General features: G+C 55.9%; 1 protein-coding gene across 1 annotated transcript; it reads right to left on the reverse strand.

The window, feature by feature from the left end:
• Nucleotides 1–12,568: 12,568 nt before the first annotated feature.
• LRFN3 (leucine rich repeat and fibronectin type III domain containing 3) lies at nucleotides 12,569–20,876 on the reverse strand. The gene is made up of 3 exons (XM_017506691.2): nucleotides 19,711–20,876; nucleotides 16,746–18,176; nucleotides 12,569–13,204 (listed from the first exon to the last, which is right to left on the reverse strand). Exons 2-3 carry the CDS (start codon nucleotides 18,158–18,160, stop codon nucleotides 12,739–12,741), a joined length of 1,881 nt encoding a protein of 626 aa, XP_017362180.1. The 5' UTR covers nucleotides 18,161–18,176; nucleotides 19,711–20,876; the 3' UTR covers nucleotides 12,569–12,738.
• Between the last annotated feature and the right edge of the window lie 382 nt (nucleotides 20,877–21,258).

Raw genomic sequence — 21,258 nt, forward strand, 5'->3', positions numbered from 1 at the left:
CGTGCCACCATGCCCAGCTAATTTTTTGTAGTTTTAGTAGAGACGGGGTTTCACCGTGTTGACCAGGATGGTCTCGATCTCTTGACCTCGTGATCCACCTGCCTCGGCCTCCCAAAGTACTGGGATTACAGGCGTGAGCCACCGCGCCAGGCCAGGCTTGTATTTTTAAAACTACCTCTCTGGGCCAGGTGTGGTGGCTCATGCCTGTAATCCCAGCACTTTGGGAACCTGAGGCAGGTAGATCACCTGAGGGCAGGAGTTCAAGACCAGCCTGGCTACCATGGTGCGACCCCATCTCTAGTAAAAATACAAAAATTAGCTGTAATTTTTACAGCTAATGTGTGGTGGGTGTGGTGGTGGGCACCTGTAATCCCAGCTACCTGGAAGACAGGCAGTAGAATTGTTGGAACCCCGGAGGGAGGTTGCAGTGAGCTGAGATGGGCCACTGCACTCCAGCCTGGGTGACAGAGCGAGACTCTGTCTCAAAACAAAAACAAACAACAACAACAAATCAAACAACAACTACCTCTCTGGTTGCTTTGTAAGCAGTGGAATGCAGTGCTATGATTTTCTCCAACCCTAATATCCACGAATCCTATTGCCGGCTCACCTCCGGAAGCCCTTGGGCCCCAGGGCTGCTCATCCGCTGCCTGCTGCCCCACGGCCTGAGTCCTGAAGCCCGCGCCTTGGGCGACGCCGAAGCTGAACGTGCCCTTGGATACCCCGCTCCTGTCCAGGTGGTGTACTGCGCTGCACCTGCGCCCCTAGGCCCCCCTCAGTCCAGGCGAAGCCCTGAGTTGGTACAAGCTTTTGGCCAGAATGCTGCTCATGACGCAGCTCGGGGCCAGCAGAGACTGGGCGCCAGTGCAGGCCAGGGAGTGGCCGGCAGTCCAGGAGCATCGCGCGGGCGCAGATTCCTCGTTGGAAAAGTCCGGCTGCGCCATGCTCGCGAAGCTGCGGCTGTACGCGCCCACCAGGGCATAAGCGCGAAGGAGGGATCGTAGGTGTCAACTCCCGCGGGCCGCGGCGGCGTCAGGGAAAAACACCTGCCCACCAACCGAAGAGCGCAAAGCCAGAGGGTGCACGGGTATACCCCAGAGCGCACCGCGCAGAACCGGCCCCCATCGGCGTCGCAGTCCCAGAAGCTCAGGCTACGCGGGCAGCTAGCCGCCAGGAACACGCGTTCTCTGGGCCCACTGACGCACCGTGTGAAGACCACTCCAGCGATCCTGGAGCGGCGGTTGTCCGAACGCTTGGCCACAGGCCTTGCTTCTCGCTTGCCGACAACTGAGGCCAGCCAGCAGCGCGACGGGATGCGCGGCCACGACGCGGGTGCCGGACAGGTCTCCTGCTCTCTGCAACTGCAGCGCGCTTGGAAGCCTTCAAGGCTCCACAGATGGGGCCAGCTGGCAGGGTGCTCTACGCTGTCCAGCAGAACAGGGACGAGAGGCGCAAGAGCGTGGGCCCAGCGCCCGCCACCACCCCAGACTGCTTGTGCCGGTCGCCCAGCAGCAGCGACGGCCTCACCATCGAGTAGCGGGTGCCCAGCAGGTGGCACCTCAGAGCCAGCGCCGTGTCCAGCGAGGCACGCCCACGCGGGTTCACCGCCTCCACTCCCACAGCCCCGCCTGCCGCGAGCCCTGCAGCTCCCCTGCTCCGGGCGGGCGCACCCACACCGTCGTGCCTGGCTGCAGGCGCGGAGCGCTCGGGGAGAGTGGCGCCCACGCAGGGAGCGTTGTCACCAGCACCGCCGTCGGGGGACCCGTGGGCGGTGGCGACAAATATAGCTGGAAGTCGGGCTTCTCAGCGCCCCCGTTTTCCAAGAAAGCCGTGATAAAGCGGCAGCCCTGGAAACTCAAACGCAGACGTCCATGGGGCTTGAAGGGACCAGGAGCCCAGATGAGGCAGTCAAGAATAATCTGGTGGATTCGGAAGTTAAATGCGTCAGATTCTAATTCTGACTGCCACTTTCTCTCCCTCCCTCTGTTTCTCCCTCCCCTCCTCTCTCCCTCCCTCCTTCCCTTCCTTCCTTTTCTTTTTCTGTTTTAGAGAGGAGGCTCACTCTGTTGCCCAAGCTGTGCATGAACTCCCAGGCTCATGCAATCCTCCCACCTTGGCCTCCCAAAGTGCTGGGATTACTTGCAGGCGTGAGCCGCCTTGCCCAGCCAACTTGACCACTTTCTTTCTTTTTTTGTCTTTGAGACAGATTCTCGCTCTTTCGCCCAGACTGGAGTGCAGAGGCGCGATCTCAGCTCACTGCAACCTCTGCCTCCGGGGTTCAAGCGATTCTCCTGCCTCAGCCTCCTGAGTAGCTGGGACTACAGGTGTGTGCCACCACACCCTGCTAATTTTTGTATTTTTAGTAGAGACGGGGTTTCATTGTGTTAACCAAGATAATCTCGATTTCCTCCTGATCTCATGATCTGCCCGTCTCAGCCTCCCAAAGTGCTGGGATTACAGGCGTGAGCCACTGCGCTTGGCCTGGACTTGGCCACTTTCTAGCCAAGTGAACTTGGGCAAGGCACCTCACTTCCTGGGGCCTCAGCTGCATCTGTAAAGGGGTATTGGTGCACACTTCACAGAGTGATGGGGAGCTTGATGTCAAAGCCACGGCATGAAGTCAGCTATATCAATATTAGCTTAAAGTTGCTTCTTTTGTACCATTTGTCCCCAGAAGGCCTGCCCAGCTGCCTTCTCAGAACCAGTTTTGCCAATCCCCTGGCACAGAGTTCTGCCCAAATAGCCCCTTGTCCCAGCTTGCCAGGGCCCTGTCCCAAGAAGTTCCACTGTGGCCAATCCCCTGTCACAGAGCCATGCCAGACAGCATCCCAACCTGAGCCAGCACAACCAGCTCACTCTGCTGCAAATCCAGACCAACTCGCCAGCTTACTGCATTCCCCCTGGGGCACTCCTGTAGGAAACCCATGGCACTGAGGCACAGCTGGGGGTAGAGGAAAGGAGACTGGTTAGTGTGGTCCCTCCTGCCAGCCTTCCCCCCAGGCCTTCCACTGCAGAGGCAGTAGGGGGCACCAGGGAGACTTCAGAGAAGGGCTGGACCTCAGAGCCCAGGTTGTGGGGGGGAGCTCAATTGCCAGAGCAGGTTTGAGGCCAGCCACACTGCAGGGCCATTTACAGTCCTAGGTGGCTGGACCTGGCCCTCAGCACCCACCCTGAGTCTGCACACATATGTGCCCACTAGTACTGGCTCCAGCCTGACCTAGTGCCACTGATCATACAGAGTCCAAGTATGGGGGTGCTGGGTGGGGAAAAGAGGGTGGATGGAGGGAGAAAGAAAGAAAGGAAAGGCAGATATGGGGAGCTGGGTATAGAGATCGACCTAGAGAGTAAAAGTGGGAGAGGGAAAGGTACACAAAAGTTACGGTGAAGGCTAGGCACGGTGGCTCATGCCTGTAATCCCAGCACTTAGGAAGGCCAAGGCGGGTAGATCATCTGAGGTGAGGAATTCGAGACCAGCCTGGCCAACATGGTAAAGCCCCATCTCTATTAAGAATACAAAAATTAGCCGGGCATGGTGGTGCAGCACCTGTGATCCCAGCTACTTGGGAGGCTGAGGCAGGAGAATCACTTGAACCGGGGAGGTGGAGGTTGCAGTGATCTGAGATTGTGCCACTGCACTTCAGCCTGGGTGAAAGTCTGTTTAAAAAAAAAAAAAAAAAAAAGGTTATGGTGAGATGAAAGAGATAAGAGATGGATGAGAGAGAAAGACAGGGTAAGGAATGGAGAGGGAGAGAAGAAAAAACCAAAGACAGACAGGAAAGTGATCTCTTCTGAGAAAGGCCTTTTTTTTTTTTTTGAGACAGAGTTTCTCTATTCTTGCCCAGGCTGGAGTGCAATGGCTCGATCTTGGCTCACCCCAACCTCCGCCTCCCAGGTTGAAGTGATTCTCCTGCCTCAGCCTCCCAAGTAGCTGGGATAACAGGCATGTGCCACCATACCCGGCTAATTTTGTATTTTTAGTAGAGACGGGGTTTCTCCATGTTGCTCAGGCTGGTCTCGAACTCCTGACCTCAGGCGATCCACTGGAGTTGGCCTCCCAAAGTGCTGGGATTACAGGTGTGAGCCACCACACCCTCGTCCATTTTTTTTTTAATGGAGTCTTGCTCTGTTGCCCAGGCTGGAGTGCAGCGGCACAATCTCGGCTCGCTTCAACCTCCACCTCCCAGGTTCAAATGATTCTCCCGCCTCAACCTCCACCTCCCAGGTTCAAGTGATTCTCCCGCCTCAGCCTTCTGAGTAGCTGAGACTACAGGTGGGCACCACCATGCCCGGCTAATTTTTGTATTTTTAGTGGAGAAGGGGTTTCACATGTTGGCTAGGCTGGTCTTGAGCTCCTGACCTCAGGTGATCCGCCTGCCTCGGCCTCCCAAAGTGCTGGGATTATAGGCGTGAGCCACCCTGCCCAGCCGGAACCCACTTTCCTTCAATAGCTTCATCTGTCACTTGCTTGAGATCCTCCTTCACCACAAGCAGAGGACGTGGTTAGTGTTTCCTTCCAGCCTGAAGTGGGGAACAAACATATGTGCTAGAAACAGAGCTGGGGGAGACGGATGGTGTGGGTAGGACTGGTACGCTAGAGGCTGAGGAGCTCAGACTGTCCCAGGAACCCTGGGGAGCCATGGGGGCGTCTGTGCAGAGGCGGGTTTGGCTTTAGGAAGATCCTGGACCAGAGAAGAGACTGAGGCCAGGAACCCAGTGCAAGGACCCAGATGGGTGAGGCCGGAGCTAGACCAGGATGGGCCCAGGGCAGGGGAGGTGGGGACATTCAGGAGGCTGAATGGGGGTTGCTCTCCCAGACAGGACCTAGGAGGAGGCGTGAGTCGGGGAGGAAGCTGAGGCGGTGCCAGATCCAATGGGTGTGGGGGCCCTGGGGGATGTCCAGGAAGAGGGGTCTGGCAAGCTGAGGCACGCCAGGTCTGGGCTTACTTAGGAGAGATGCTGAGGCTGAGGATGAAAATATGGAGGTGATGGCTGGGCGGGGTGGCTCACGCCTGTAATCGCAGCACTTTGGGAGGCCGAGGAGGGCAGATCACCTGAGGTCAGGAGTTCAAGACCAGCCTGGCCAACATGGGGAAACCCCATCTCTATTAAAAAGACAAAAATTAGCTGGGCATGGTGGCGCACGCCTGTGATCCCATGGGAGGCTGAGACAAGAATCACTTGAACCCAGGAGGTGGAGGTTGCAGTGAGCCGAGATGGTGCCATTGCACTACATCCTGGGTGACAGAGCAAGACTTCTTCTTTTTTTTTTTTCAATTTTTTTTTTTCTTTTTAAAAGACGGGGTTTCACCATGTTGATCGGGCTGGTCTTGAACTCCCGACCTCAGGTGATCTGCCCGCCTTGGCCTCCAAAGTGCTTGGATTACAGGCGTGAGCCTTCACGCCTGGCCGAGACTTCATCTGAAGAAAAAAAAAAAAGAAAGAAAAAGGAATATGGAGGTTGTCAACAGAGAAGAAAAACAGGTGTTGGGGTCAATGTCCCTGAATGTGAGTAAAGAAGCAAGAAGGGGCTGGTTCCCAGCTCCCCCGGCCACAGCATTTAAGGGAAAGCTGAAGGGGAAATTCCTAAGGAGCTGCCGCTTTACCCAGCGGGCTGGGGGGAGTGACGTGTGCCCCAGGGGGTCTATGGAGTTGAAGCCAGAACATACCCAGAAGAAAGTCCTTTGAAACCTCACATTTTATACTTGAAATTCTTGCCAATTTTGCATTCACCTCCATCAGTCTATCCATGTGAGTTTTCATATAAAAAGATTTTCAAGTACTTACCAGTGAATGACATTCTGTAACCTACCCTTCTGCATCCCCCGCCACCCACGGTAAAAATTTGCAAGTGAAAATGAGGCTCTGGGTTCATCCTGTGGCTTTGGGGTCTCCCAACCCTCTCCTGCATTGAGATGTCTGTCACCCACGCTGGCCTTTCCTCCTCAGGGTCATTGACACCCCCAGCCCCTTCCACAGTCTGCCAAGTCCCCCATCTTCTTCTGGTCATGTGCTCACAACCACTCTCCCTACAGTGGCCAGATGGATCTTTCTAAAGTGCAAACCTGACCCTGTCCCTTCACTTTATGACCCTCCACAGCCCACAGTGCCCTTCTCCCGTGGCGCTCCAGCCATACCGAACTGTGGCTCGTGCAGTCCCCTCCCTTCCTCTATTTTTTCTTTTCTTTTCTGTTTGAGACCGTCTCACTCTGTCACCCAAGCTGGAGTGCAGTGGCGCCATCATGGCTCACTGCAACCTCCGCCTCCAGGGTTCAAGGGATTCTCCTGTCTCAGCCTCCTGAGTAGCTGAGATTATAGGTTCTCGCCACCACGTCTGGCTAATTCCTTGTATTTTTAGTAGAGATGGGTTTTCACCATGTTGGCCAGGCTGGTTTCGAACTCCTGCCTTCAGGTGATCCACCCGCTTCCGCCTTCTAAAGTGCTGGGATTACAGGTGTCAGCCACTGAGGCGGGCCCTCGCTTGGCTTTTGTATCTATCCAACACTCTCTCTCTCCTGGGAAGGCCCTCTCTGCCTCAGGCTGTCTCTGTACATCCCTCAAGTGTTCACTCCTCCAGGCAGGACTGGCTACATAATTTGCAGGGTGCAGTGCAAAATCAAAACTTGGGGCCCTTGTTAAAAAATCATTAACAATTTCAAGATGGTGACAGCAGGGCATTAAACCAAGCATAGGGTCCTTCTAAGTCTGGGTCATGGTGTAACCCCATAGTCACACTGCCATAAAGCCAGCCCTGCCTCAGGAAATCTTGAACTGTCTTCCCACCTCCCATCCCAGGCTCAGCTAAAAACCTCTGATTGCTTCTTGGCCTTCTGGCTAAGATCAAGTGTGTGCCCTCTAGCTCTGGGAGTCCCCTGGGCTGCAAAAGCCCTAATCTTTCTTGCCTGTTCTTTCCCCATCCCTGACCACTTTGGATGCCATTGTTTGGTGATTATCTATTTACTCCACTAGAACTAGAATTCTTTTTTTGTTTTGTTTTGAGATGGAGTCTCGCTTTGTCACCAGGCTAGAGTACAGTTGTCCAATCTCAGCCCACTGCAACCCTCACTTCCCAGGCTCAAGTGATTCTCCTGCCTCACCCTCCCAAGTAGCTGAGATTACAGGTGCACACCACCACACCCAGCTAATTTTTGTATTTTTAGTAGAGACGAGGTTTCACAATGTTGGCCAGGCTGGTCTCGAACACCTGACCTCAAGTGATCTGCCTGCCTCAGCCTCCCACAGTGTTGGGATTACAGGAGTGAGCCAACGTTCCCAGCCTTGAACTAGAACTCTGAGGGCAAGGGCTAGGGCTGTGTTGGTCACCACAGTGTTCCCAGCATCACTCTGCACAGGTCAGGACAACATAAAGCACTGATACCTATCCTTGCTTCCGTGAGGTATGAAAGGGCACAGCCACTAGGGAGGAGCCAGCAGCAGGAGGGAGGCCCAGGTTCCACCTAGAACAGAAGCATCCTCGGGAGCACCTTTCATCTGATTCTCTCACATATGTGCCCATGCAAAGAGCTGCAAAAGTGTAGCATTAGCCTCAGCCTCGCAGATCACAGGTGTCCCCAGACACTCAGGGCCTGCGTCAGATGTAGTCGCCCCAAGACACAAAGGTTGGATCTGGCAGTACACAGACAGGGGAGAGTCCTGGTATTGGGGCTACAGTCACTTCAAGAAAATGCTCCAGCAGCCGGAGCTTTGGTCTAAAAGATCTGCGGGACCAAAGCCAGATGAGAAACAGACAGTAGAAAGAGTCGTACTCCCTGAGCTCAGGAAATTGATGGACTTAGCTGGACAGCTGGACAAGCTAACTTTTTTTTTTTGGTAGAGATGGGGTCTTCCTATGTTGCCTGGGAGGCCACAGCATTTTGGGGGAAGTTAAAGTTCCCAAGGAACTGCTGTTTTATCCAGAGGGCTGGGAAGAGTAAAGTATACCTCAGGGGGTCCGTGGAATTGAAGCCAGGCTGGTCTTGAACTCCTGGGCTTTAGCAATCCTCCCCAAGGGTGGCTTCTCAAAGCACTAGGATTATAGCCGTGAGCCACTGTGCCTGGCTGACAAGCAAAATTTTAACTTTAAATCCTAGACACATGTGATTGTGTGTTTCTGCATGGGGGTGGGGGTGGTCCAGGCACCCTGTGGGGGAACACGGAGGACTCATGCTAGAGGGACCAGCCCGCTCTCCTCCCATCCACTCTGCTTCCAAACTTGCAATAAGCTACCACTGGGTGTGTGGTGTCCCTTTTCCAGCCCCGCATTTCCCGTGTCCACATGCCCCCGACCACCCACAGCCTCTGCCCCTCAGTCTGCCTCCACTGCGTGCCTGCTGCATGAGCCTGGAAAAGGCCCTGCGTCCCCATGCTACGCAGAAGTCAGTTCCCCATCTAAGGGGTGGAGCCGTGGATACCAGAGCCCAGCGTTCCACAGCTCTTCTTCCTGTCTCTCTGCAATATTGCTGGAGAACTGGGTAGCTGTACTGTAGGGCACACTGTCCTCTGCTGGGTAGGGGTCGGAGGCCTCTGGTAAGGCAGTCTCAAATCTCTCTTCAACCACTTCAGGCCCCAACTTGGTCCGGATCACCCTTCTGCTTGGACTACTGCAGTATCTCCTCCCCCAGGAGCTTCCTTGAGATCAGGGACTACTGTTCTCATTAGAACTCAAAACCTTTCAAAACCAGGCACGGTGGCTCACGTTACCGGTAATCCCAACACTTTGAGAGGCTGAGGCAGATGGATCACTTGAGGTCAGGAGTTCGAGACCAGCCTGGCCAACATGGTGAAACCCCATCTCTACTAAAAAAACAAAAATTAGGGCCGGGCATAGTGGCTCACGCCTGTAATCCAAGCACTTTGGAGGCCAAGACAGGCGGATCACCTGAGGTTGGGAGTTCAAGACCAGCCTGATCAACATGGTGAAACCCCGCCTTTAAAAAAAAAAAATTAGCCAGGCGTGGTGGCAGAGGCCTGTAATCCCAGATACTCGGGAGGCTGAGGCACGAGAATCACTTGAACCCAGGAGGCAGAGGTTGCAGTGAGCCGACATTGTGCCACTGCACTCCAGCCTGAGCAAAAGCGAGATGTTTCAATAAATAAATAAATAAAAACCCCTTCAACAGATTCTCATGCCACTTAGAGGACAATCCAGACTCCTCCCAGCAGCCTATGGGGTCCTGCATCATCCGTCCCCTTCCCGCTCCCCAGCCTCAATCCAAGATCACTCTCTTCCCTTCCCTCCCCTACTTCAGCCCCCTGGCCTCGGCTCTTTCACTCATGCTTCCCTCAGCACAGGCTGTTCCATTTGCACGGAATGCCCTTCCCACCCCTTGCATGATTAACACCAACGTGCACACTCATAAGGTCTCGGCCAGGCCTCCCCTCCTCCGGGAAGTCTCCCTCAATCTCTCGTTTGGTGAGGTCCCTTGGTTACAGGGTCGCACACTTCTGTACCTGTCTCCTGCATGGCGCCCCTTGATCACCACAGATGCTTACACTTGCTGGTGTGATTATTTAACATCTGTGGTCAGATCTGTAATCCCAGCACTGTAGGAGGAGGACCACTTGAGGCCAGGAGTTCAAGACCTGTCTGGATAACACAGTGAGATCCCATCTCTACGAAAATACAAAAATTAGCTGGGTGTGGTGGCGCACGCCTGTAATCCCAGTTACTTGGCTGAGGCTGCAGTGAGCCATGACTGCACCACTGCACTCCAGCCTGGGGTCATAGCGAGACTCTGTCTTTAAAAAAAAAAACTCAGAAAATATTTGTGTCCCCACCAAATGGTGAGCCGTACGAAGGCATCACCTGTGCTGTATTTGTTCAGCACTGAATCCTCAGCACATTGCACACAGCAAGGAGTGCTCACGTTTAAAAATGAGGTTTGGCTAGGTGTGGTGGCTCACGCCTGTAATCCCAGCCCTTTGGGAGGCTGAGACAGGTGGATCATAAGGTCAGTTTAAGACCAGCCCGACCAAGATGGTGAAACCCTGTCTCTACTGAAAATACAAAAATTAGCCGGGGGAGGTGGCAGTAGCCTGTAATCCCAGCTACTCGGGAGGCGGAGGCAGGAGAATGGCTTGAACTCAGGCGGCAGAGGTTGCAGTGAGCTGAGATCTCGCCATTGCTCTCCAGCCCGGGTGACAAGAGCGAAACTTCACCTCAAAAACAAACAAAAAAAGGGTTTAGGAACAGTGCCCTCTGGCTCCCCCTCATGGCAGCAACTGGTAATTGTACCTGGCACTAGGCCCCCAGTATCCTCACTCCCTAGGACCCTTTTCTCTTTTTTTAGAGTATCACTCTGTGGCCCAGGCTGGAGTGCAGTGGTGCAATTCTAGCTCACTGCAGACTCCAACTCCTGAGCTCAAGTAATTCTCCCGCCTTAGCCTCCCAAGTAGTTGGGACCACAGGCTTGACCCACCATGCCCCGCTCCTAGACCCCTTTCCCCAAGACTCATGCCCTCACTCTTCTTGATGACCTCACCTGACTTCAGCTGCCCAAGGGTAACAAACAACAAGAAGGACCTCATGATCCTGCTGGGGACTTGGGGAGTGGGGGGTGGTCAGATCAGGTCCCCCAGGACTCAGGCTGGTCCCATGACGCATGGCGTACAGCGTACCGCGTTCAAGGCCTAGATTCCCCAGAAAAGCTGCGGCATAGGAGTTCAAGACCAGTCTGACAACACAGTGGGCTCTGTCATCCCATGAGGTCACGGTCGTGTGCCCCGGTCATGAGAAGGGCCAGTTCAGTCTTGGGTTGTCTTCACCATGGCCTCACACCAGTGTCCCTCCAGAAGGTGACAGGACCCAGGTTCCTCCACACTCCTGCCTGTGGGGACATCAGTAGCCCTGAGTTCGGGGGTGCTATTCCTCTCACTGCCAACCCCGTTCCTGGATCTCCAAGGAGGCTCAACATATTTTAGGCCAGGGTTTGGTTCTACAAACCTCCAGGCATGGTGTCCCAAGGGGCCTAGGGCAGCCCAAGACAGAGTAAGGACCCGCCCTGCAGAGACATGGGGCCGAAAGTTCCAGATCAACACAGACTCCAGGCCCACAGGATCACAGGGACTGCACCTGCTAGCTCCACTTTCTTACCCCCTCCTCTCAAATCAGCTGAATCTCCCATCTGCCCTAACTGACCCCCTAACACTGCTCTCTGGGAGGGGGGTCACCGCAGTCTTTATTTACATCATTGAACACAAGAGTCTCTTGGGTCTGAATTGCTTGGTCTTCTTCCCCCTGCTCCTCTGCCTGCTCTTCCTGTTTAGTCTTTGTTAGGTTTTTCTTTGCATCACCCTTAAATATGGAAAGTCCCTAGTCAGGGGCAGTGGCTCACATCTGTAATCCAGTGATTCAGGAGGCTGAAGCCGGAGGATCACCGAAGGCCAGTTTGGGATCAGCCTAGGCAATATAGCCGGACCCCATCTCTAAAAAAAAAAAAAAAGGAAAAAAAAAAAGGTCCCATGGTGGGGACTTGGAACCACCCCCCGCAAGAAGCCATCTTAATCCAGCAGCCTCAGTTCCCATAACCGCTGACAAAGCCCTCATTCTGTTCCTAGCTTCAGCCTCAGACCAGGGGTCCTGCAGCCTCCTGGATGCCACAACCTGGACAGCCTCAGGGCCCCCTGCATCCACCAAGTTCCCCACTGGCCATATCATCTTTCCCAAACCTGCTCCTCCTCCCTGGTTCTGTATCAGGGCTGCCCCAGCATCTCCCAGCCCTACTCCATGGCCCCTCAGCTTCCTGCAGCTTCTGGAGTGTCTCTACCAACCCACTCCCTTTTCTTGTCCCCAGTCCTGCCCTGGTTCAACTTCGTCCTCACCCACCCAGGTCCCTGCCCCGGCTTCCCCTGGGTCTCCCAGCTTCAGTCTTCCCCTCGGGTCCACCCTCCTTATAGCACTAGAAGGATCTTCCTAAAGCCCCAACCTGACCCCATCCCTTTCTTGCATACAATCCTCCATGGCTCCCCAATACCATCAGGCCACAGTCTGAACTCCTCGGCCTGGAGGTTCTAGACCCTGCTCGGCCCTCCCGGTCACCTCTACCATACCACCCCCAGTGCCCGGGGCACACCACCACCTTGCTTGTGCTGTGCTCTCTGCCTGGAAGAGCTTTCCTTCTGCTCTTTGCCCAGTGATCGCCTTCAGATGTCATTCTCAGATCACATGCATCCTCCTCCAGGAAGCCCTCCCTGACCACACCTGGGGCTGAGCAAAGTACCTCTTCTGGACTATCACAGTCCCCAAGGCCTCCCTCATCCCCACATCCCTGGTCAGTCTGCGCTATCACTGTCTGGGGACATGTCTGTCCCCTATGAGACGTTAGGCCCCTGTGGGCAGGGCTCAGGGCTGTCTGGATCACCACAGCATCCCCCCACCCAGAGCATGCCCAGAGCGGACAGGCAGGGAACATCTATTGTCTGAATGGATCGCCATCCTCAGCCTCCTCCAGGGTCCTCAGACTGAACTTGGTGGGGGGGTCTCTCCCCAAAGGAGGCATTCCCCAGCACCAGACCCCTGCCCCGCCCCGCAACCCCCACAGACAGAGACGAGGGCAAGGGTCTAGGCCCAAGCTTAGAAAAATAGGACTTTCTTGTTGTGCCCTGGTGTCCCCGACACCCTCCCCATCAGAGTTTTAAAAACCATGAGCAATTTGGTGAGTCTGAGGCCAGGTCCCACAGGGTGTCCGGGTCCTGCTGTCTGTGGGGCCAGAGGAGCCTTAGATGGGGGGGGGGGGCACCTGGCTAGGGTCCCACAGGTTCATGGCCTGGCCCCCAGGGCTCGCAGTCCAGCTGGACCACGGTGTGGGCTCTGGGCGGCGTGGGCTCCGGGGCGGGCGGGGCGGGCGTGGGGCCCAGGGCGCCATTGGTCTGGGAGCAAACGCTGCTGACGGGCGCAGGAGTCTTGGCCTTCCCGGGTGGCTGGCCGCCGTGCACCTTGTAGCGCATCAGCAGCACGAAGATGAAGACCAGTACCGAGGCCACAATGACGCCGCCCAGAGCGATGATCATCGTGCCGCCCAGGAAGGGAGCGTGCGGCGCTCCGCACGGCCGCAGCGCGGGCTCGGTGGAGAAGCGGGCGCAGCCCACGGGCCGTGTGGCCGTGAGCCCCGTGGCGCTGTCCTCGTACACGGCGAGCACGCACAGATCGTAGGTCCGGCCCGACGCCAGGTCAGTCAGCAGGAAAGAGCTGCTGTCCGCCGGGATCATCCTACAGGGCAGGCAGGTGGGGGTTAGATCTCAGGCTGCCCAGCCGCCACCCTGTGCTTCCCCCACCAGACTCCCTGCGGGGCTAGACTTCGCACCGGTCCGCGGCCTCATTTCATTCTACCCAGTGAGCTCCCTCTCACCACCATCCCAATTCCCTTTGGTCTGACACTCCATTCAGCCACCCGACTGCTATCCCTCCAGCCTGCTGGCCAATGTAACATCCTCATAGCCTGCCACCCAATTTCTCTAGTCCCACCACCCAATTTCTCTAATAGCTCACCATGTGAGTTCTTTCAATCCATCCTGTTTCTTTTCCTTCTTTCAGTTTTCTTAGAGACAGGGTCTTGCTCTGTTGCTCAGGCTGGAGTGCAGTGGCATGATCACAGCTCACTGCAGCCTCCAACTCCTGGGCTTAAGCCATCCTCCCACCTCAGCCTCCCGGGTAGCTGGAACTACAGGTGTGCATGCTCAGCTAATTAAAAAATTTTTTGTAGAGACAGGCTCTTGCTATATTGCCCAGGCTGGTCTAGAACTCCTGGCCTCACGGCAGTTCAGCCTCCCACCTTGGCCTCCTTAAGGGTTGAGAATACAGGCATGAGCCACCTCAACAGGCTGCTGTTTCATTTTTTTCCCAACTGCGCAATCTCCCTTTTGCACTGCCCACCCAATTTCCCTCCAGCCTGCAGCCCAGCTCCACTCTAGCCTCCCTGCCCAATTTGGCCCCAATGCTCTGGCTGATTTCACTCTGGCCCCTCTGCAGTCATCTCTCCAGTTCACCACCCAATTCTGGTCTAACCCTGTCCCATTTCCCTCTCACTTAATCCTTTTGTCTTCCAGCCGCCCCCTGCATCCCATTTCCCTCACGTTTTACCTCCCAATCTCCTCTAGATCCTTGCCAATTTCCCTCTGGTTCCCCTATTTCCTGCAGCCTATGCCAAATTTCCCTCTTCTAGCTGCCTGATTTTCCTCTAGTGTATAGCTAGGATTCTCTCCAATCGAGCCACCTGATCTTCCTGGACCCCTGTTGCCCGATTTCCTTGTAACCTGCCAGTAATGTCCCTCTAGCCCTATATTATTATGGCTCTATCGGTAGCCTGTTTTCCAGTGAGTCCTGTCATCCAATTCCCTTTTCATTAAACTCATGTGCCTCCGTCACTACTGCTTTCTTTTCCTCCCTGTTGCCTTCTTTCTTTCCAGCTCTGTCACCTGCCTCTCTTTGATCTCTGTTGGCTGGTTTCTATTTATCTCTGTCTTTCTTGTTTCCTTTTAATCCTTACCACCCAATTTCACTATAGTTTCTTTTGTAGTCGGGCACCCTGTTGGAGAGTTGACTTAGTTTTTTTTTTTTTGAGACAGAGTTTTACTCTTCTTGCTCAGTCTGGAGTGCAATGGTATGATCTCGGCTCACTGCAACTTCCACCTCCCAGGTTCAAGCGATTCTCCTGCCTCAGCCTCCAGAGAAGCTGGGATTACAAGCATGTGCCACCAGGTGCAGCTAACTTTGTATTTTTAGTACAGACAGTTTCCCCATGTTTGTCAGGCTGGTCTCGAACTCCCGACCTCAGGTGATCCGCCCGCCTCGGCCTCCCAAAGTGCCGGGAATACAGGTGTGAGTCACCGCAACAGGCCGACTTGTTTTATCACCTGTTTCATTCCTAGGCTACCCTAACGAGAGGTACAAGGAATTCCGGCTGCCTGGGGCAGGGAGACTGTATAGGGAAGCATTCATCCCATTCCCTACCCAGCAATGTGGCCAGGACTTGTGTGATTTTCCGGGGCAGGCCTTCCGTGAAATCTTCTGAGTCGTGTCTGAGAAAGGGAGTAGAATGAGCTCGGTGGGTTGCCCGGACTGAAATGGAAATCAAGTGACCTTTTCTTGAGGCAATGGTCCCAAGGGAAGGAAAGGACATCCAGGTACTGGGTTTCCACGGCACAGATCTCAGCCCCGGGGAGGTCCAGTCTTTACAGTCAGGCCTTGGGACTGTACCCTTAGCCCAGCCTGGCCGTGATGACGGACTCACCCACCCACAGCCACAGTCTATCCTTGCAAGGATGGACTTTGGCAAGAAGTATCAACAACACCTGTGTCAGCAGCCGCCACTGCTGAACACGTGGTCACAGCAGATGTGCCGAGTGCTCTCCAGCCTGGGGGACAAGTTGGACTGAGCCACCTCTTGGAGAGTGTAAACCCCAGGTTCTGTGTTTGCAACAACAGAAGAGAGAAGGGAACCCCCACCCCAAGTGTGGCAAACTGGATATTTCTGTTTACCTGGCAAAAGGAACTTGAACTAGGTTTGATTTGATTTAGAAAATGGAAAAATCTATACCGGGTGTGATGGCTCACGCTTGTAATCCCAGCACTTTGGGAGGCTGAGGCAGGTGGATCACCTCAGGTCAGGACTTTGAGATCACCCTGACCAACATGGCGAAATTCGGTCTCTGCTAAAAATACAAAAATTAGCCGGGCCTGGTGGCAGGTGCCTGTAATCGCAGATACTCAAGAGGCTGAGGCAGGAGAATCACTTGAACCTGAGAGGCGGAGGTTGCAGTGAGCCGAGATCGCACCACTGCATTCCAGCCTGGGTAACAGAGTGAGACTCCTTCTCAAAAAAAAAAAAAAAAAAAAAAAAAAGCAAAGATTAGCTGTGCATGGTGGCGGGCGCTTGTAATCCCAGCTACTCGGGAGGCTGAGGCAGAAGAATCCCTTGAACCCGGGAAGTGGAGGTTGTAGTGAGCTCAGATTGTGCCACTGCACTCCAGCCTGGATGACAAAGTGTGACCCTGTCTCAAAAAAAATCTGGATGTCACCATATTAGAACTTGAAACGTGGACTGGTACACACACACACACACACACACACACACACACACACACACCAGAAGCCTCGTCTCTACCCTCTTCCCTGCAATTTTCCTTCTAACCTCCGATTTCTTTTCTAACAGGGCTGCTTATTTCATTTTTTCCGGGCTCCCTGTGCTTTCCCGTTTGATCTCCTTTTCTTCCTGCAGCCCGGCTAGTATCTGGAGAACCTGGAGTTTCTCTCTTTATCTTTACAACTTAAATTTATTTTTATCCCCTTATCTCCCCCCACCCACCCCTGCCCATTAGCGTTTTGCTCTTCTGGCCTGATTACTTTCTACTCCTGCCACCTGCTTTCCTTTTTATGTCCGCCACTACTATTTATTCTTGCTGCCTAATTTCTTTTTACCCATGCAGCCTGATTTCTTTTATCGTTATTGCTTGATCTTTTTTAGCCCTGTAACCTGATTTATTTTAACATTTGCTGTCTCATTTACTTGGTCCTTCCTGTCTGACTTCTTTTTATCACTGCTGTCAGATTTCATTGACCCTTTCTGCCTGATTCTTGTTATCCTTGCTGCCTGATTTCTTTTATTTTTGCTATCTGATTTCTTTTGGAAACTTCCAGTATAATTTCTCATGATATCTTCCAGTATCATTGGTGTGGGGTATTCATAGGTGTGCCCCACCCTCCCCTTGCCTCACTCCCCCACCCAAGCTACCCCAGTGTCTGAACCCTGCACCTGTAGACGAGGATGTCATCGGCTGAGCTGTTGTACTGGATCTGGTACATGCGGATGCCTGGGATAGGCTGCTGATCAGGCCACTGGACGAGAGCAGCTGTGGCCCCGTGCTCAGTCACCTGGACACCGCGGTCGGTAGGGGGTCCCGTGTCGGCTGCCTTGGCAGAGGCAGAGGCAGCGGAGGGCGGGGTGAGAGCATCAGGATCCCCGTCCCGCGGGGGGTCACAGCTGGTGCTGTTGGCTAGCTGGGGAGGCGGTGGGGGACCCACGGTCAGCTCCACGGCAGCTGTGGCCTCGCCAGCTGCATTGGCCGCGATGCAGGTGAAGATGCCCCCGTCCCCCGGCTCGGTGACCAGCAGCTCCAGCGTCCCATTGGGGAAGGCGCGGGCACGGCTCGAGTTGCCTAGCAGCCGGCCCTGGGGTGACACCCAGCGCACACGGGGCTCTGGGTCCCCCACTGCCCGGCAGCGCAGGGCAGCCGGCCGACCTGCAGGCACCGCCAGGGGCGGTGAGCGGTGAGTCACCACCGGCGGCTCACACACAAACTCCTCCTCGCCCACTGCCCAGAAGTAGCGGCCACCCAGAGCGGGTGGGGAGGCGCAGGCCTCAAGGTCGTCCTCCCGTGCCAGGCGACGCAGCCACACCAGCTCGCAGTTGCAGTGCAGCGGGTTCCCGCCAAAGGCCAGCACCAGGGCGGAGGCGGGCGAGCCCCGGGGCCTGGCGAGCAGGGGCAGGCGGGAGAAGAGCGGGTCGGGCGGGATGGTGGTCAGGCGGTTGGAGGTCATATCCAGCCGGGCCAGCTTGTGCAGGCGGGAAAAGGCGCCGGCGGGCACGGATGCCAGCAGGTTGTGGTCGAGGCCCAACGTGTTGACGTTGCCCAGGCGGCCCAGGGCCTCCCAGGGCAGCTGCTCGAGGTTGTTGTAGGAGAGGTCGAGGTCCTCCAGCGTCTCGGAACAGTCATCCAGGGCGCCGGCTGCCAGCGCTACCAGCTGGTTGTTGCTGAGGATGAGGTGGCGCAAGTTGACCAGGCCGCGCAGCTGGCCCTCGCTCAGTGAGGTCAGGCGGTTCCCATCCAGGTGCAGGGCACGCAGGGCCCGCAGGTCGGCGAAGGCGCCGGCGGCCACGTGGCGGATGGTGTTCCGGGACAGGCTCAGATGCAGCAGGCCGGTCATGTTGGCCAGGTCTCGGCGGCGCACGGCGGCGATGAAGTTGTCTGCCAGCCGCAGCTCGGCTGCCCGACGGTCCAGTGAGGGTGGCACGAACAGAAGACCCGCCCCTGGGCACAGCACGCTTAGGGGCAGCGACTGTGTCTGGCAGCGGCAGCGGCGGGGACACGGGCTGGGGGTGGCTGGCTGGGGTGGAGACGAGGCAGGGGCCAGCGGCAGCAGGCACAGGAGCAACGGGAGGATGGCCATCGCGGGCAGGGGTGGCCTGCGGGGAAGAAGGGAGAAGAGGGGTTCCACAGGAGCTGGGGGTGGTCTGAGACCAGGAGAGAAGGTCACAGTGGATTGAGGGCAGAAGGGCTGGTCAAAGACCACCAGAGGAAGGCCAGGTGAGGTGGCACACAGCTGTAATCCCAGCATTTGGGGAGGTTGAGGCGGGAGGATAGCTTGAGGCCAGGAGTTCAAGACCAGCCTGAGCAACAAAGTGAGACTGTGTATCTATCATACAAAAATTTTTTAAATTAGCCGGGCATGGCGGCACCCACCTGTGGTCCTAGCTGTGTGGGATGCTGAGGTGGGAGGATCAATTTGAGCCCAAGAGTTTGAGGCTGCAGTGAGCTATGATTGTGCCACCACACTCCAGCCTGGGCAACAGAGCGAGACTCTGTTTCTCCGAAAGAAAAAAGAAAAGAAATCACCAGAGAAATGACAGTTGGTCTGGGTGGGTGGCAGGTATACCAAAGGGCTTTAGACGTGGTCAGAGATGCCCAAAGCTGGCCATGGGGAGACAGGGCAGCCAGGGTGGCAAGAATGATCAGAAGTGGTCAGACATGAGCAGAGAAGAGAAGCAGTTAGAGATGGTCAGAAAGACGAGCGGTGGACAAAGAGAAGGGAGGGGCGTGGGGTGGGCTCAGATCTGGGGGAGATGACCACGTCAGAGAGACGTGGTCAGAAACGGCCCAAAGCCAGCAAGATGGTCAGAGAGAAGGAAAAGGACAGACAGTCAGTGGGAGCCCAGGACAGCAGCTCAGGAGGATGGTATGGCGAGAGGGCATCAGAGAGAGGAAGGGCAGCCAGAGATGTTCCAGATTAGCAGAGGGCATCAGTGAGCGTCAGAGAGAGAGAAGAGGTGGCCAGAGATGGTCAGAGGGTTGTAGGCTGGGAGTTAGGGTCGGGTGGGAGGAGGGCAAGAGCAGTGGAGAGATGGCCAGAGAGAAGGGAAAGGTGGCCAGAGGCGGCCGGAGAGGAGTGGTGGACAGCAATGTCAAAGACGGATGGAGACGGTCACAGACCCAGGCTTAGATTCAGGGGTGGACAAAGGGGAAGAGAGCTGGTGAATGATGATTAGAGAGAGGCACAGTGGACACAGATGTCAGCGATGGTCACTGAGAAGCAGCAGGCAGAGGCAGCTGGAGAGAGGACCTGTGGACAGGGGTGTCACAAAGATGATCAGAGAGAAAAGGGGAACAGAGATGGCCATTGAGAGGACAGGTAGAGAAACGGGACCAGAGAGGAGTGGCAGAGACGGTTGGACAGGACAGACAGTGCGAGGTTGTAAGGGTTGTGGAGTCAGAGACCTGGAGGTCCCATGAACTGGGGCAGGAGAGGTGAGTCAGAGAGGGCCAGGGCTGGCCAGTGTCCACAGAGTGTTTGGGGCAGAGCAGGAGCTGAAGGTGGAGCCATGGGAGAATGTCTTTTTTTCTGGAGAAACCCCAAGAGTGCCAAAGGGTACCTGGTACTGTGACCCGCGGCCACAATGCTCCTCCCAACTCCTCCCCACCTTGAGGTTTCTGCAGCCTTACCTGAGCTGGAAGTCGCCCCAGAGAGCAGAGTTCTAGCTCCAGGGGAGTCAGAGGTCAGGGCTCTGGAGGGAGCATCTAGTCATGGCTTTCCTGTCCCCAAGGCTTCTGTAGAGGGACTGTGTCCTGACTCGGCTCAAATCTGTGGCAACGGACTCTCCGGACCTTAATACTTGGGGTTCCAGACCCCTAAATATTGGGCCTCTAGGGTCCAGTTTTAAGGGTCCAGTTTGGGTTGTTCAGGGTCAGGGTGTCCCAGCTCCAGTGCTGGGATGCTAAGCAGCCAAACGTGGGGTTTAGGATCTGAGATCCAATCCCGGGGCTCTGCATTCAGATAGGGGGTGCTGAGTCAAGATTGGGAGGTCTCAAGCCCCAGATTTCAGCATTCAGGTCTGCAGCAAGGACTCTGGGCCCAAACTCGGGTTCAGGCCCCTTGGAATCCCACGGTCCAGAACTTGGAATTTGAGGCCTGAATCCCAGGGTTCAGGTCCCCAAGAGTGGGTTCCAGGGTACACTATTGGAAATCCAGTCCCAGATTTCAAGATTCCAGGCGCAGAATTCAGAGTTCAGCTCCAGGCTTGACGTTTTAGATGTCAAATCTTGGGGCTCTGCTCCAAATATTGGGGTCGGTGTTCCAAATTGTAGGGTTCCGGCTCCAAATCTTCGGGTCCCAGTAGCCGATGTTGAATCCAGCCCCATATGTTGGGGTTCAGGCTCCAGGTCTTGGGGTTCCACGGCCGGATCTCGGGGTGCTGGTCCCAGATCAGGGTTCCAGGCTCTCGTTTCCGGATCTCCCGGTTCAATCTCGGGGTGCAGGCCCCCGAGGTGGAGGTTAGAGAGCCGGATCTGGGGTGGCGGCGTCCCGGCTGGCTTCCCGGGCTGCGGCGGAGGCTGGCTGGGAGGGAGGGTACCGGCTGCGGTGGGGATGGGGGCGACCGGGCAGCCCCAGGGCCGGGTGGGGCGAGGCCTGGGCGCGGAGGGACGGACAGACAGACAGGGACACGCGGGATGGGGGCACCGCAGCGCAGGCGGGGCTGCAGGGGGGAGGGGCCGCTCTCAGAGACCCCTCCCCCGCCGGGGCCGGGGCGGGGGCCGGGCTGGCGGGCCGGGTCCGGGCGCTCCCGCGGCCTCCTCGCCGGGAACCCAGGGCCGCGCGCGCACCCGCGCTTAAAGGCGCAGGCTCCGCGCGCACCCGCGCTTAAAGGCGTAGGCACCCGCCCCTTCTCTCAAAGGCGCGCCCCGGCCCCACCTCCCATGGATTCGCCCTGGATCTGTTGGGAACGAGAATCCCTGGATACAGAGAGACTGAGACGGAGAGACAGAGAAGAACAGAGACACAGAGAGGCAGACAAAAAGATGGACAGGCTGAGACTGATGTGCAGAGAGGAGAAGAATGGAAAGAGGCAGAGAGAGAGATTGAAACAGATGGAGGCCGGGCGTGGTGGCTCACACCTGTAATCCAAGCACTTTGGAGGCCAAGGCGGGTGGATCACCTGAGGTCGCGAGTTCAAGCCAGCCTGACCAACATGGTGAAACCTCGTCTTAAAAAAA

Source organism: Cebus imitator, unplaced genomic scaffold (assembly GCF_001604975.1).
Source record: "Cebus imitator isolate Cc_AM_T3 unplaced genomic scaffold, Cebus_imitator-1.0 Scaffold356, whole genome shotgun sequence".
In the NCBI taxonomy this organism is placed as follows: Eukaryota; Metazoa; Chordata; class Mammalia; order Primates; family Cebidae; genus Cebus; species Cebus imitator.